The 13,828-nt window shown below is 37.1% G+C and overlaps 1 protein-coding gene across 1 annotated transcript; it reads right to left on the reverse strand.

Annotated features, from left to right (window-relative positions):
* Positions 1-385: 385 nt before the first annotated feature.
* LOC115918988 (succinyl-CoA:3-ketoacid coenzyme A transferase 1, mitochondrial-like) lies at positions 386-12,514 on the reverse strand. Its single transcript, XM_030996436.1, has 13 exons — positions 12,392-12,514; positions 9,746-9,854; positions 9,048-9,138; positions 7,956-8,091; positions 7,113-7,262; positions 6,230-6,397; positions 5,391-5,498; positions 4,438-4,555; positions 3,659-3,753; positions 3,049-3,170; positions 2,130-2,205; positions 1,375-1,545; positions 386-799 (listed from the first exon to the last, which is right to left on the reverse strand). Exons 1-13 carry the CDS (start codon positions 12,494-12,496, stop codon positions 662-664), a joined length of 1,587 nt encoding a protein of 528 aa, XP_030852296.1. The 5' UTR covers positions 12,497-12,514; the 3' UTR covers positions 386-661.
* Between the last annotated feature and the right edge of the window lie 1,314 nt (positions 12,515-13,828).

Raw genomic sequence — 13,828 nt, forward strand, 5'->3', positions numbered from 1 at the left:
TTCTTGCAGCGATAAAAAAACATAGACATGATTCTCTTAAGCCTCGTTCAGATATGCCGAGGTAAACTGTTCCGTTTTTTTTTAAATAATGAGGTAATTGTAATATGCTCCACATACCCATATCCTACACCACAACTTAGAGAATACACACAGGACCATTCTTGCACACAGTTACCATTCATTAAAAAGCATTTACCTCTGCATATCTGAACGAGCCTTGATAAGTTTCAGCAATTCCATTTCATTCAGTTCCAATTAATTCATGTAGCGATCAAACATAGACATGATTCTCTCGAGCCTTGTTCAGATATGCGATGGTAAACTGCTCTGGGCCCTGTTTCATAAAACTTGATATCAATAACAAGTTACAAGCTACTGTTATAAGCTACTGAAATCATGGCATTTGATTGGCTGAGAGCTAATTTGTCATATAAATTTACCATTTGTTATTGATAACAAGTTTTATGAAACAGGGCCCAGGTCTTTTTGAATAATGAGGTAATTGTAATACACTTCACATTCCTGTATCCTACACCACAGCTCAGTGAATACACACAGGTCCTTTATTAAAAAAAGGTTTACCTCTGCATATCTGAACGAGCCCCATAAGTTTCAGCAATTCCATTTCATTCAGTTCCAATTATTAACAAATGGGGTCACCTCAGACTTGTCCCATGGGCTTAAGATCTTCAGCAACTTCAAACTCGGCTTCGGTGTTCTCGATGATGTCCTCGATAGTCACACCGTCTGCGATCTCGATCAGGGTCATGCCTTTCTCACTGTCGAGGTCAAACACACCCTAAATGCAGAGAGGAAGAAAGAGAGTGTTTGGTCATACAAATTATTTTGAAACTGAAATTGCATGAATTGGGTACCTTACATACATATCTTAAATTTTGAAACTGATGAACTGATTAGTACACTGGTAATGAGGTAATAGCGAATAATATCGCTAGTGACATTCGTTTGCCTCGCAATGTATGGTCAACAAGGGATCTAAAAGATCATAACGTTTCGTGTGCCGCTGCTACACTTCGTCAGGTGATAAAATATCTTGTAAGCAAGCGTGTTTCATACTCTACCCGTAGAGTATAAAACATGCTTGCTTACTTTGCTTACGAAGATTAACAGACAGTGTTTCAGATTTTCTGTGATGTTTTAACCAATCTTAACTCTAAAAAAGAATAAGGTAAGAGTTCTTGGTAGATTTTTGTGTCAACTTGGTATATAAAAGATATATTGACTGCTTTAATGTTCAAGGTCTGGCTGTTTCTATACTGGCTCTCGGGACGTTGCATCCTGCCATGACCCGAGGCACGTAAAAAGGGGCCAGACCTCTCATAGCAGTTGATATATCTATATCATTATGCTTACCATTTCTGTGATGACTCTATCCACGCATCTCCTTCCTGTCAGCGGGAGGTTGCATTCTGAAAGCAGCTTTGGCTTGCCTCCCTTAGCAGCATGTTCCATGGTCACAACCACCTTGGTCCTAGGAGAGGAGACCAGGTCCATAGCTCCTCCCATGCCCTTCACCATCTTACCCTGCAAGTGCAAAGGGTGAATAATAATAATGAAATTAAAAATGGCTTCATATATAATGCTCTTATCTCTCACACTGTGATGCAAATAGTGCTTACACACACTTACACATTATTACCTCCAGTTATTGCGGAGTTGCCAAAGAAACTAGGAGCTCAAGCATATCAGGAACCCACTTACACTTACAATGTCTTACCAAAAGATGTTAGTGCCGGGCAGGGATATGAATGCTATCCCTTGTGTTCTACATTCTGGAGACGAATCCATGAGATCACAACACCTCTACAAAAAGAACTTTACAAGTTTTATCCTTGTCAGAGCCACAGACAGTTTCAATCATCCATATTTATATTGCATATAATAATCAGGAAAATTTCTTTTGTTGTGTACCGTAGTCAATTATCATGTAGCAATTTATCTAGAAGGACAATGAAAAAAGGAATAACAGTTGGAACCCTCCCACAAGCACGAAAAAAAAAGTTTTAGAACTATAACTAAACAGATCAAAAATTCAACTAGGCTTAGTATTCACATCCTTCTGCACAGCACACAACAATTTTTCTCTTGAGACTTGAGAGTTGACTTACCGGAATCATCCAGTTGGCAAGATCTCCATATTTAGATACCTGCATGGCACCAAGAATCGTCAGATCAACATGTCCTCTGCAAGAGAAAACACACAGACAATGAAATACAATGATTTCTTTTGCTGCATTTGGAAACTTGACAAAAATTGCTGTAGAAAAAGATCACTTTGGATTACATAATCAAAGTACACTTTTATTGCTAAATAGTATGCACACATGAGCACTCAAATTCTACCTCCAGAACCCCTCCCCCCTCCCCCTCAAATCATAAATTTCAACTAGGGGCTTATACACACAAAGCTTATCAGGTCAATTCAGCTGGTGTGTAGCCCAACTATAAGTATGATAACAGTTAAAGTTTGAACCAGGTGTGTGATAGAAATTGAAATGCTCATCTATTCCAAATTTTTGCCAAATAAAATACATTCAATATATGTAGTCAAACCTGTCTATTAAGGCCAACCAAGGGAATAGAGAAAAAAGTGGCCACTGCAGACAGGTGGCCTTTATATTTTAGGGCTAGTAGCATTTTAGTTGCCCTTGTAAGGCAATCAATTCTCTCACATAGGGGCATTTATTTGCCCAGGGTACCTATGGCATTTGCAGATTGTGTATCCTGCATTAACACTTTGACAACTGGATTCTCAGATCCCCATAGGCTTAATACATGAGATACCCGGTTCCAGTGGGCAACGGGTTAAAGCCCATCTGTACTAGTTTGGCCAGGGGGATTAGACCTCCCTGCAAGGTCACTGACAGGTGGTTATCTCATCAAATTAGCTCTCAATTAACATAAGAAACAGGGGATCATGGGGGACCAACAGGCACCAATTAGGCATTGTGTGCTATATAGAGGGCACAAATAGCTATAAGTAGTACAGTGGGGCTTTAAAAGGAAATGCTTCCTGTGAGTTCTCACCCTCTGATCATGGAGAAGGAGTCGTCGCTAGAGAAGTAACTGGAACCTGGAAGCACGGTGACTGTTTCTTTACCAGCATTGATCAAGTCTGGATCCTCTTCTCCCTTCCTTGGGAATGGACCCTACACAACAAAACAAATCACATATCATCACAATTCTTGAAAGTCATTCTTATGCCCTTTTTCCTAGGATTATTGCATATTCAAGAAAGAAATGTATCCCCTGAAATAGCTATTATAGATTTATATGATTATTTAATCAACTACTTGAAAATAAACTTGCTGATAAACCCACTTACTTACATGGCATGCTACAACATACAGCATCAATGCATACCTGGGCTCGCCTCACTTATACAAATACTATAGCAAGATTACTACCTTAAACTGGGAAATGAATCTAAACACAGAAATTTAACATATATTTATTATTCTCCTGCTCCAGAATAGAAATTCTATAATTTTTTAATCCAAAAAAAGTTGTACGCAATGCACCAAATGGAATTGTCTATCTTACCATCAGACTGTATTCTGCACCTTAAAACAAAGCAAATTTGTTCTTCTGTAATCTTCAAGATATAAACTAATAGTATTGATGTTGAATTTCTTACCAATCCAAGCACTCCATTCTCACTTTGTAGATAGACTTTCATATCTGGTGTGATGTAGTTACTGGCTAGCATGGGCATCCCAATACCAAGATTAGCTGAACACATTAGCATTAAGGATAAACATGGTTGATCTTGGTTGGAATCAGATTCATAAAAAATTAACTCTCTTCCATTGTAGAATCAATTCAACAGCTTACAAACTTCTTTTTTTTTAAAGAGAAGAAATGATCTTTGACCTTTTGACCTGAGTATTATGTCTTAGTGTTTGATATACTCATACAGACTTGAAGCAAGTTCAGTGAATCTAATCCTCTGGCTTTCAAAATCCATATTTAGCTCATTCTTTAAATCCTACACTAGATTGGAAAACCAAAGAAAATCAATTCAGAACTTAAGTAATATAATTGAAGCAATGGTTATTCATCTCGTGACCATCACCTTACGTCAAGTTTTTTAAATGATTCTTGGACCAAGGCGGAAAAAAAAATGAAGAAGGTAAAATAATGTAATTATTATAATGTGATTATTTAGAACAAAATCAAAGTCAACACAAGGTACACATCAGGAAATTTTTACACTGACATATTGAGAAAGCAAGCTAAATGACAAGAAATGGCACTATTTAACTAACAAAGTATGATCAGCTCTGATGAGGGTCATTATAACGACTGGGGTAATAGTATCAAAAGTCTTTTGGAAGTGCCTAGAGACGTTTATCTTGATGTGATATATGCCCTATACAAGAATGGCATATTCTAATTATTATTATTAAAGGATACCATACATTCCATTTTCAAATTCTAACGCAGCTCTCCTGATAATTCTTTCTCTCATAAGTGCAGCTGGACTTTTAGCTTCGTCGCCGGATTCAGATTCTTCTTTGGACAATGTCAGCCTCTGTGATAAGAACAAGAACACATACAAATGATCGATTGTAAAGAACACAGCGATTACTCCAAGATGATGTCTTCTGCATGGGTCCAGTCATTGTGGGGGGGGGGGCACTGGAATGTCTTATTGAATGGATGAAATACCAGCTGACAACGTCTTCCGATATGGGCAAAATTGTGGGAAAGGTTTTATAACTTTTAAAAAAAAATTCTTCACCCTCTTGCTCCTTCCCCCCACCCCTTTTTTTCTCTATTTATTTGGTTAAGTGGTACATGCCCCCACGCCCTGTGTATCTATGCCACTGATTTTCTGCATAAACATGTTTGTCAACCATTTATAGACCCCTAGAAGAAGATACTAAGATATGTACTCAAAACCTTTCCTTTTGCTTACTAAACCCTAAATATACCTTGATATGCCCACAAATCTTCATCCACAGCAGAACAAGATTTAGAGCCAGAACTTGTGGATGAAATATGTAGAAAACAAGAGCTCTTCCTCTTCTTCACACACACACACACACACACACACAATTTTCAAGAGTCGTATAAAAACCATAGAATTGGTCGTATTTTCACACACTACTACTTCTTTTGGTAAGACATGAATCTACATTTGCCACACTCTACCCAGGTGAGGTAAATTGGTACTCAGAAGAAAGAATTTTTTTGAAAGCTTGAGCGCTTTTTCATGGTAGGTCAGCTAAAGCCGGGGTAATAATATGATTGCAGGGCCCTCAGGGAGAATAGTATCAATACTAATGAGGCTACCCTGGGTAAACAAGACATATTATTATTAATATTATTATTATTACAACTCAACTGTACTTGATTTCTCATACCTCTATCCTCTTCTGGTAATTCTTTCCAAGGACGACCTTCTGAACATATATACTTGGTACATGAATATCCTCAGGTGCGAAGGCATCTACATTAACTATCTCTTCAACCTAAAGTAAACAAAATTAAAGAAAAAAGAAAAAAATATTAAATGAAAATGTTAGCATTACCTGGCTTTAAACAAAATACTATGGGTGGCGAAATTGTGCTTTTTTTTGTCATTAAAAAGAAATGGCATTGTCATAATGTTTAAAATCAGCAATAGTACTTATGTAATCATTTAAAAATATTTTAAAAAAGCATGAGGGTCTGTGGGAGTCAATAGTATTATTTGTTTGAAAAGGGGAAAGCTGAGTAATACTTTAGTTCTGGGGATGTTTAACAAAAACTAAGATCGACTTTAAGATGGAGTTAACTATGGCAGGCCGTTCATGCCACTGTTTGCTCTTACCATTTACTGGCATTGGTCTCTGAAAGGATGTATAAATCTTGGTCACAAATCTACAGAATTTACATTTTTTTAATTTAAATAATATCTAAAGATCATAATTGAGAGACCAATAGTGAGAGCAACCAGTAGCATGAATGGCCTGTCATAGTTAAGTCCAACTTAAAGTCGATCTTAGTATTTGTGATACACTCCCCAGGAAAGCTCCAAAAGAGCTCTAGTGAATATCAAATAAATCATATAAATTAATGCAATACTATACTACATGCTCTATACCAAGTCCAAAAAAAGTTCCCATACATCCAAAAACACATTTGTCTAAAAACAGTAGAATAAAATAATCATCATATTATCATTGATGTATCATAAAACAACTAAATATGGTCTGCTTACTTCAGCAATGGTGATCTTGGCAGCTCTAGCCATAGGTGGGTTGAAGTTTCTGGCTGTTTTTCTGAAGATGAGGTTGCCTGCTCTATCGGCCTTCCATGCCTTCACAAGGGCATAGTCCCCTACGATAGCATTCTCCATGATGTAGTCTACGCCATTGAACATCCTTGCCTACAAATAGGAGAGATAAAGGTCAAACCATTTTATTTCCCTTTCAAACACTACACCCACACATTTATCAACCTTTCAAGGCAAACAAAAAGAATACAGTCATTTTGTATACTTTTTACACAGAAGTTTTACAAAAGAAAGAAATCTAGGATCCATAACATTAGTTTGAAGGCCAAAAAGTAGGAATAATTCCTCCAAAACAGGAACGGTTGCCAGCTATGCACCAAGGTCTCTTATTGGACAGGAAAAGTATTGATCATCGATGGAAAAGAAAAACTGAACCTTGGGAGGTAGAGGAGGGTAATGACACTGTGAAAGTTTAAAGGGATTGGGCAACTTTGTCTCAGATTCTGAAAAAAAATCCTGGATTTAGCTCATGCTGCAATGATAATTATAAACCTTTAGGTCAGTCAGGAACTCCATGACTTTTACAAGCCGATCACCTGTCCGATTATCAAGATAGGATATTAATGATTGGAAATCGAAATTTCAAAATTGGTTTTCCTAACGGTTTTTATAACACTACAGTCTATTGGGGAAAATGAGTATGGTAAAATCGTTCACTCAAAGATTTTTACTTTTTGAGGCACTTCATGATCATTTTGAAGCACAATTTTTTAGGGCTTCAATATTACACCATATCACAGACACTGATCACACGTAGGGCCATGCATTTCAGATTTAATATTGTTAAACTTTAAAACTGTTGTAATACCTCTCTAGGGTCACTGGTGATGGCTACCGATCCATCGTCATTGTATTTGATAGGTGATCCACCAAGGTGTACCAGGGTACCGAAACCGGTAGGGGTGAAGAAGGCTGGCACCCCTGCCCCTCCTGCTCGTATCCTCTCTGCAAGTGTACCCTGTCAAAAAAGTAAGATGATTGATATCTTGTTCAGTGTTTGTGGCAAACAAATAGATATGGCTCCTCGGGTGTAAAAAAGCATGTTTTCAAAAATATATTAAATTTCAGAGACATATCAATGAGTAGAGTACTTTTTCTTCCTGAGATATCAATTCCAAAAGAGAATGTCTGCATTCAAGTTGATTGAAAATCTATAGAACTTAATTGCATGTAGTAACTCTACTCCATTAAAGTTGGCTTATAAAATGTCAAGTTGTCAACCAGCCACCCAGAAAAAAGAGAAAAAGGAGAGAGCGGGAGAAAATCTACTCTCTATGAGTGTAAGGTATCTTCAACAAAGATCCTTAAAATGAGGGGCAAGCCATTGCTCAAAAGTTTCTACAGTTTGGCTTTTCAGGTAAATAACATTATCTGTCAACAAAAAATTAATAAACCAGTTGAACAGCAATTTTGATTCTTTTGATTCTTTGTACATTTGTAAAATGTGAGCACAACAAATTTCCAATAATAAACAATAAATTGAAATTGATTGATTGAATTGAAATACATCTCTGAGAAGCACTTAATGATGTGCTGAGCAAAATCAATTTTATGGTAAATATTTGTCAGATATGATGACTTGTTTACATGAAAATCACCCGCTTATATGTACCACTAAAACTATGGACTCTCCACAAAGAGTGCACTATACCTGTGGTGTGAGCTCGACTTCCAGCTCTCCAGATAAATATTGCCTTTCAAACTCTGCATTCTCACCGACGTATGACGACACCATCCTCCTGATCTGCTTCGTCTTCAAGAGTAGACCAAGACCAAAATCATCCACACTGTCAGACGAGACATGTATACAAACTTCAAAATTGAATCAAATCTACATGTAATACCGTACATTCAATATACTTTTTTTTCTCAATCTTTTGAGGTTGAATCGTGAATGAATCTGTTCTAAAATGTTTCTCTTCATACTTTCAACTGATTTTAAATCTTTTCAATTCAGAAATGTATATCCTACATAGAAACAATTATTACTACTGGGCAGATGGACTAACTAAACATTTGACTCAATCTGTATAATTGCAGTGCAAAAAGAGATAACTATCTACTAATTACTATTCATTCAACTGACTCATAGTGAGATGTGACCCTGCCCCCCCCCCCCCCCCACTCCGGAACGGCTCGTAACAAAGAAAAAGATCTGCTCGTATTGACTTTACACACCGGACTTATGCTGAAAGGGCGGGGGGGGGGGGGGGGGGGGGGGGGGTGCTGGGAACACGCGTATGCGTACCCTGAATAACACTGAGTGGGGGGGGGGGGGGGGGGGGGGGGGATGTGACACACACCATGTTATACTCCAAGGAGTCCAGTCACATCAAGGAGACACAGAAAAACTGAAAAAGTGCATTATTTCTAATGGCCAATAGTTGGTGGACTTAGATTCGATCTAGTGGTGCGATTGAGTTACAATATGACAAACATATGTCAGGGTCAAAAACAGAACCTCGCGTCTCTAACAAGCAATAGATTTACTAAGATATTCAAATGTTATGCATACTTTTTAATCAAGGCTGTTCTTGAAAATCTGAAAGCTGGCCAGAGTCTTGCTTGCAATAGTAACAAGTATTGTATGCAGACTGTATTCCAAGTATTGCAGTTCATTCATTAATAATAGGTTAATGGAATAACTTGTCACTAGGTCCCCAGGTAAGAAACATCCATACATTTTAATATGTTATTAAACCAGTCCATTGGATCAGTGGGTCAAGAACAGCATATGACTTACCCTGCATTATTACTGACTGCTGTTATATCCTTTACTCCTGTATCCAGTAACCCTTGGATGAGGTTCTCTGGGATGCCACACAGTCCAAATCCTTGTGTTCAAATATAAAACAGAATGAAAGCATGCCATTACTGATCTCAGTGACTGGTCACGGAGATCAGTGATCAGTCACTGCTTAATGATGAGAGGCATCAGGGGTGGGAGGCAAGGCTGATACTGTCAATGTTGCATAGAGGAATATTCAAGACTATTCATTAGACATGAATAATGATTTTTTTTTTAGAACTTTGAATATAATATTTAGGATTCCATTATCGCTGAATTTTGTTTTCTTTGTGGAGTTTGAAATAAAAGAATTACAAAGTTTGAAACTAGAAATCCAACATAAGTTTGGCAAGTATCAGGCACACAAGAACAATGACATTAAACAAGTCTTTGACATAGCCTTCTCAAACAAGCATCCTGAAGAACCACCCTCTCCCCCCTAGGATTTCAAAACTGGGTGTCCAAATTGAAAAATTGACCCCAGGCAACAAAATAAGGGACATCGATTATTGACATGTATATTTGGATTCTCCCCCCCCCCCCCAAAAAAAAAAAAAAAAAAAAATTGGGCATCTTTTGGATACCTAGCCAACACCCTCCTTGCTAAAAAGCCCCCCCCCCCCCCATGACAGATTTGTATTCAGATGACTTACCTCCAACAAGAAGTGTTGCATTATCAGGTATCTCACTGACTGCTTCTAAAGGATTCTCACAAAACTCCACATTGAGACGTTGAGTTGTAGACAGGCATCTTGCTAATGGCTGTCAAACAAATAGAAAAAACAATTTAACAATCAATTTGAAAGTAATTAGTTTATTATTTATCTATCAAAATCAATTTTTCTGATTTTCTTGTACTCTTTGTCTAAATACGTATTTCAATCTCATTATCATAATCAGCAATATCATCATTCAAGAAAATATCATCATTGATTGTTCATCATCATCGTCATTTATCTTCATCATTGTCATCACCATTATCATCATCAACAACATTGTCATAATCATCATCAACATTCATTATCATCATCTTCAACATCGTCATCATCATCCCCATTCATCATACTGTCATCATTATTCATCACAATCATCTCCACCAGTACAACCATCATCACCAACATCATCATCCATCAGCTTCAGACTATAAATGAAAGTCTGCAATTCAAGTCTGTGCACCAGAACTATACAGCGTGGAGCTTAGTTAATCTGTAATATGATACCTGGATTTCACTTGAATTCATTTGTTTATCAGTTTTATTCATAGTAAAACTCACTTCAGCCTCAAGAGGTATGTCCTCATCAGCTCGATATTGCCAAATAGCCCGCTATTTCTGATTTCAGAAATAAGCCCAAAGCTACAATTCATGTCTTAATCAGCTCGAGACTCGACCTTGAACCTAAAGCTCAGGCAATTAGATTGAGATGTTTTGCTCAGCGTTCGCGCATATAGTGCTAGTCTTCGGGCTGGTGAAGATGCACCAGACAAATAGCAGGATATTTTGCAAATTAGCCCAAGACATCTTGGGATGAAATCTCAAAAAAATATCCCGCTAATCGCAACTGCGGGCTGATGAAGACGCAAATTATCCAGTTAATTTGCGATTGGGATATTAAGATAGCGGGTTATTTGGCAATCTCGAGCTGATGAAGACAGGCATAAGGGCAGTTTTTGTTTACAGCATAGGTCATTAGGTATACATTATATTTACAATTGTACATCCATATATATACCGCTAGGCCAATACAGTACATCTGACTTGGAAATGGATATCTGATTTCCAGTGTTATGTTTTGTCAAGAAGGGATTTAGTTATTTTAGTACCACTTGCTTATTATGCAATACATTTGCACATGAGCTTTTGACCCTTCAGTTCACTCTAATAGATTTTTTTTTGTAATGAGGGCAAGCTAATGAAGCTACCCTATAATAAACTGTGTACAACTCAACTGAGAAGCAGCGAACCGATCCATTGGCCTATTTGGGACTCTTCTTAAGTTACAGGGACTGCTGGTACATGTATGGCCAGATGTCAACAATCATGGATCTGATGAATCCTCAAGTGGCTATTGCTCCCAATTGCAAAATGTACATAAAATATTTAAAAAATAGAATATATGCATATGAATGAGACGGTTTCAATTAACTTCAATTCAAGGATAAGATTTTCAAGATTATGTAATAATTAGATGGTGGATAATTTGATATTTTTTTTTTTTAAAGTTAGTCATCAATATACATGTATGTATTCATCAATGTATTTATTTTTTTCACAAAGAATGATTAGAAAAACATGCTCAGTAAATAGATCAGTTAATATGAAAAAAGGTAATACAATAAATAGTAAAGAATATTTAAATTAACGTTAGGAAAGGATGATAATATAGAACATAATACAAGAGAAACATACGTATAGACTTACAGTATTCAATAAAAAATAGTATAAAATCATTTAAGTAATGCATATTACATCAAGTCATTTTATATCTTATTAAATAATAAATATCAAGTATTATAAGACATACGGTCAGCCAAAGTAACATCTCTTGAGGGCTACATTTACGGTAGTTAGAAAATAAAACTAGGATTAGGAAGCACATTTGGAAATGAGAGGCAAAATAAGTGAACCATCTTGCCTAAAATCAGAATTCCCTTTCAAAATATGGGTGTAATTACTTGGATGCCACTCTGAAAATACCTGCTCTCCCATTGAAAATCACCATCTTTAACGTTAATCCTCACTTCATCAAAATCATCATAAATATTCAACAAAAACATCTTCATCATCAAGACATCATTGAGAAAAAAATATAGGCCTAATCTCTAATCTCTAATCTAACTCTATGAATACACTTTGAAATGCATAGATTTTGAATCATCATTTTTAATCCAAAACGTGTAAAAATGAAAACCAACAATCAACATAACAATTAACATGACCAACGTCCAACCAAGGCAAAAAGTTACTTCATCTCATTTTTTAATAAAAAATTTAAGTTTAACACTCAAACAAACATAAACGCCTCTTTTAGGCTGATTATTCCAACAAATTTTCAACTCCATCCCTCCATCAAAGCATGTATTTAAATGTCACTTTGATACACTAACAGTAACACTTCTTTCACGTCAAACTCAGTCAGCTCAGAGCGATGGGCAAGACCAAAATCTTTTAACAACACACACAATTATTCAGGCATGGGACTGAAGACTTAAATACTAGATTCAATTACCCTGTCATTATCAAATCAAAAAGTAATCTATCAATCTAATTTTGTACAAAGATAGGAAATAGTAATGTCACCTGCACTTGAAACGCCTTGCTCACTTTGCTGGACAGGCCAGGGTGGAATTGCGAGATAGCTCTGTTGATATTGCGCAGAAAACTCGCCATGTTGATTGCCGACATGTTTTACAAAATGAACTGACACTGTGCATGCATGCGCATATGCATGCTACAGAGCTAGCTAGCTAACTGGATGATGCGGCACTGGAGGGAGAATCGTATATTTGTTTGATTGATTGATTGATTGATTGATTGTTAGTTTCGTTTTGCATTTGTTATGTGCCGTTATATTTAGTGTTTGGGTGGGGGTGGTGTTGGCTGTTATTTTTTTTATTTATTTATTTTTATTTTTTTTATTTTTATTTTTTTGTTTTGGGGGGGGGGGGGGGGGTGGGGGGGGGGGGGGGGGGGGGGGGGGGTAGGGGAGGGTATTTTTTATGTGTAGGACTATAGGTGTACCGCATCAAAAAATCTTTTGGCAGGTAGATTGAATATGCAGTATATTGTGAATTGAAGTAAATTGTCAACATCACAATGATGAGTAGTATTGGTGGGCCGAGAGGAGGCAGGCGCCCCCGCCCCCCCCCCCCCCCCCCAACAGCAAAAAAAAAAACGGTAAAAAAAAAGATGGTAACGTTAATTTGACCTCTTTTAAACAAAAAACTAAAGTTTAATATTGGGTTTATGAATATTCATATATCACTGGGTCAACGGGCTGACTCGTACGTGGTTATTGGACGCTTATTCACCGGCCGACTGAGTCGCTGGTTATTTTTCACAATTGAACGCCCCCCCCCCCCCAAAAAAAAAAATATATATATATATAATAAATAAATAAATAAATAAAAAATAAATTAAAAAAATGTGCTCGTACCCCTACCCCGCTTATTCACCGGCCGGCTTCCTTACAAATTGGAGACCCCCCCCCCCCCCCCCCCCAAACAACAACAACAACAATGTGGCGGCGGAGCGACTTCCAAAGTGGGATGATGAGCACCAACCAAAAAAAGGGGCACTTTGGGGGAAAAAAGGGCACCTACAAAAGGAAATCTCAAAGCGAATATGTTCAATTTGTAGACATTGGTATATACCCCTACATTGTGATTATATAATCAGGAATGATTTCAATATTTGTTTCTGTTTTTACAACAGACAAGACATTGCTTAATTGCATCATACTTCGCACTTATGTAATGGTCTAAAAAATAATTTGCGAGCGAAGAATTTATTTTTAAATTTGTGAGGTCGCAGTGCCAAAAATTATAAGCACATTCTCAGAAGACTGAAAGGACCTTTTTATAAACGCGAGCGAGCTTTGGGGGAAATTGCTCTTAGTCGCTTGAAATAAAGGGCGCGTTTAATGATGACAGGAAAAGGGGACACTTCGTATAGAACATTTATTAGAAAAGAAAAGGATCACTTCGTGTTAGGGTACAAAGGGTTATTATCAGTGTT

Source organism: Strongylocentrotus purpuratus, unplaced genomic scaffold, assembly GCF_000002235.5.
Source record: "Strongylocentrotus purpuratus isolate Spur 01 unplaced genomic scaffold, Spur_5.0 spur5_scaffold_3, whole genome shotgun sequence".
In the NCBI taxonomy this organism is placed as follows: Eukaryota; Metazoa; Echinodermata; class Echinoidea; order Camarodonta; family Strongylocentrotidae; genus Strongylocentrotus; species Strongylocentrotus purpuratus.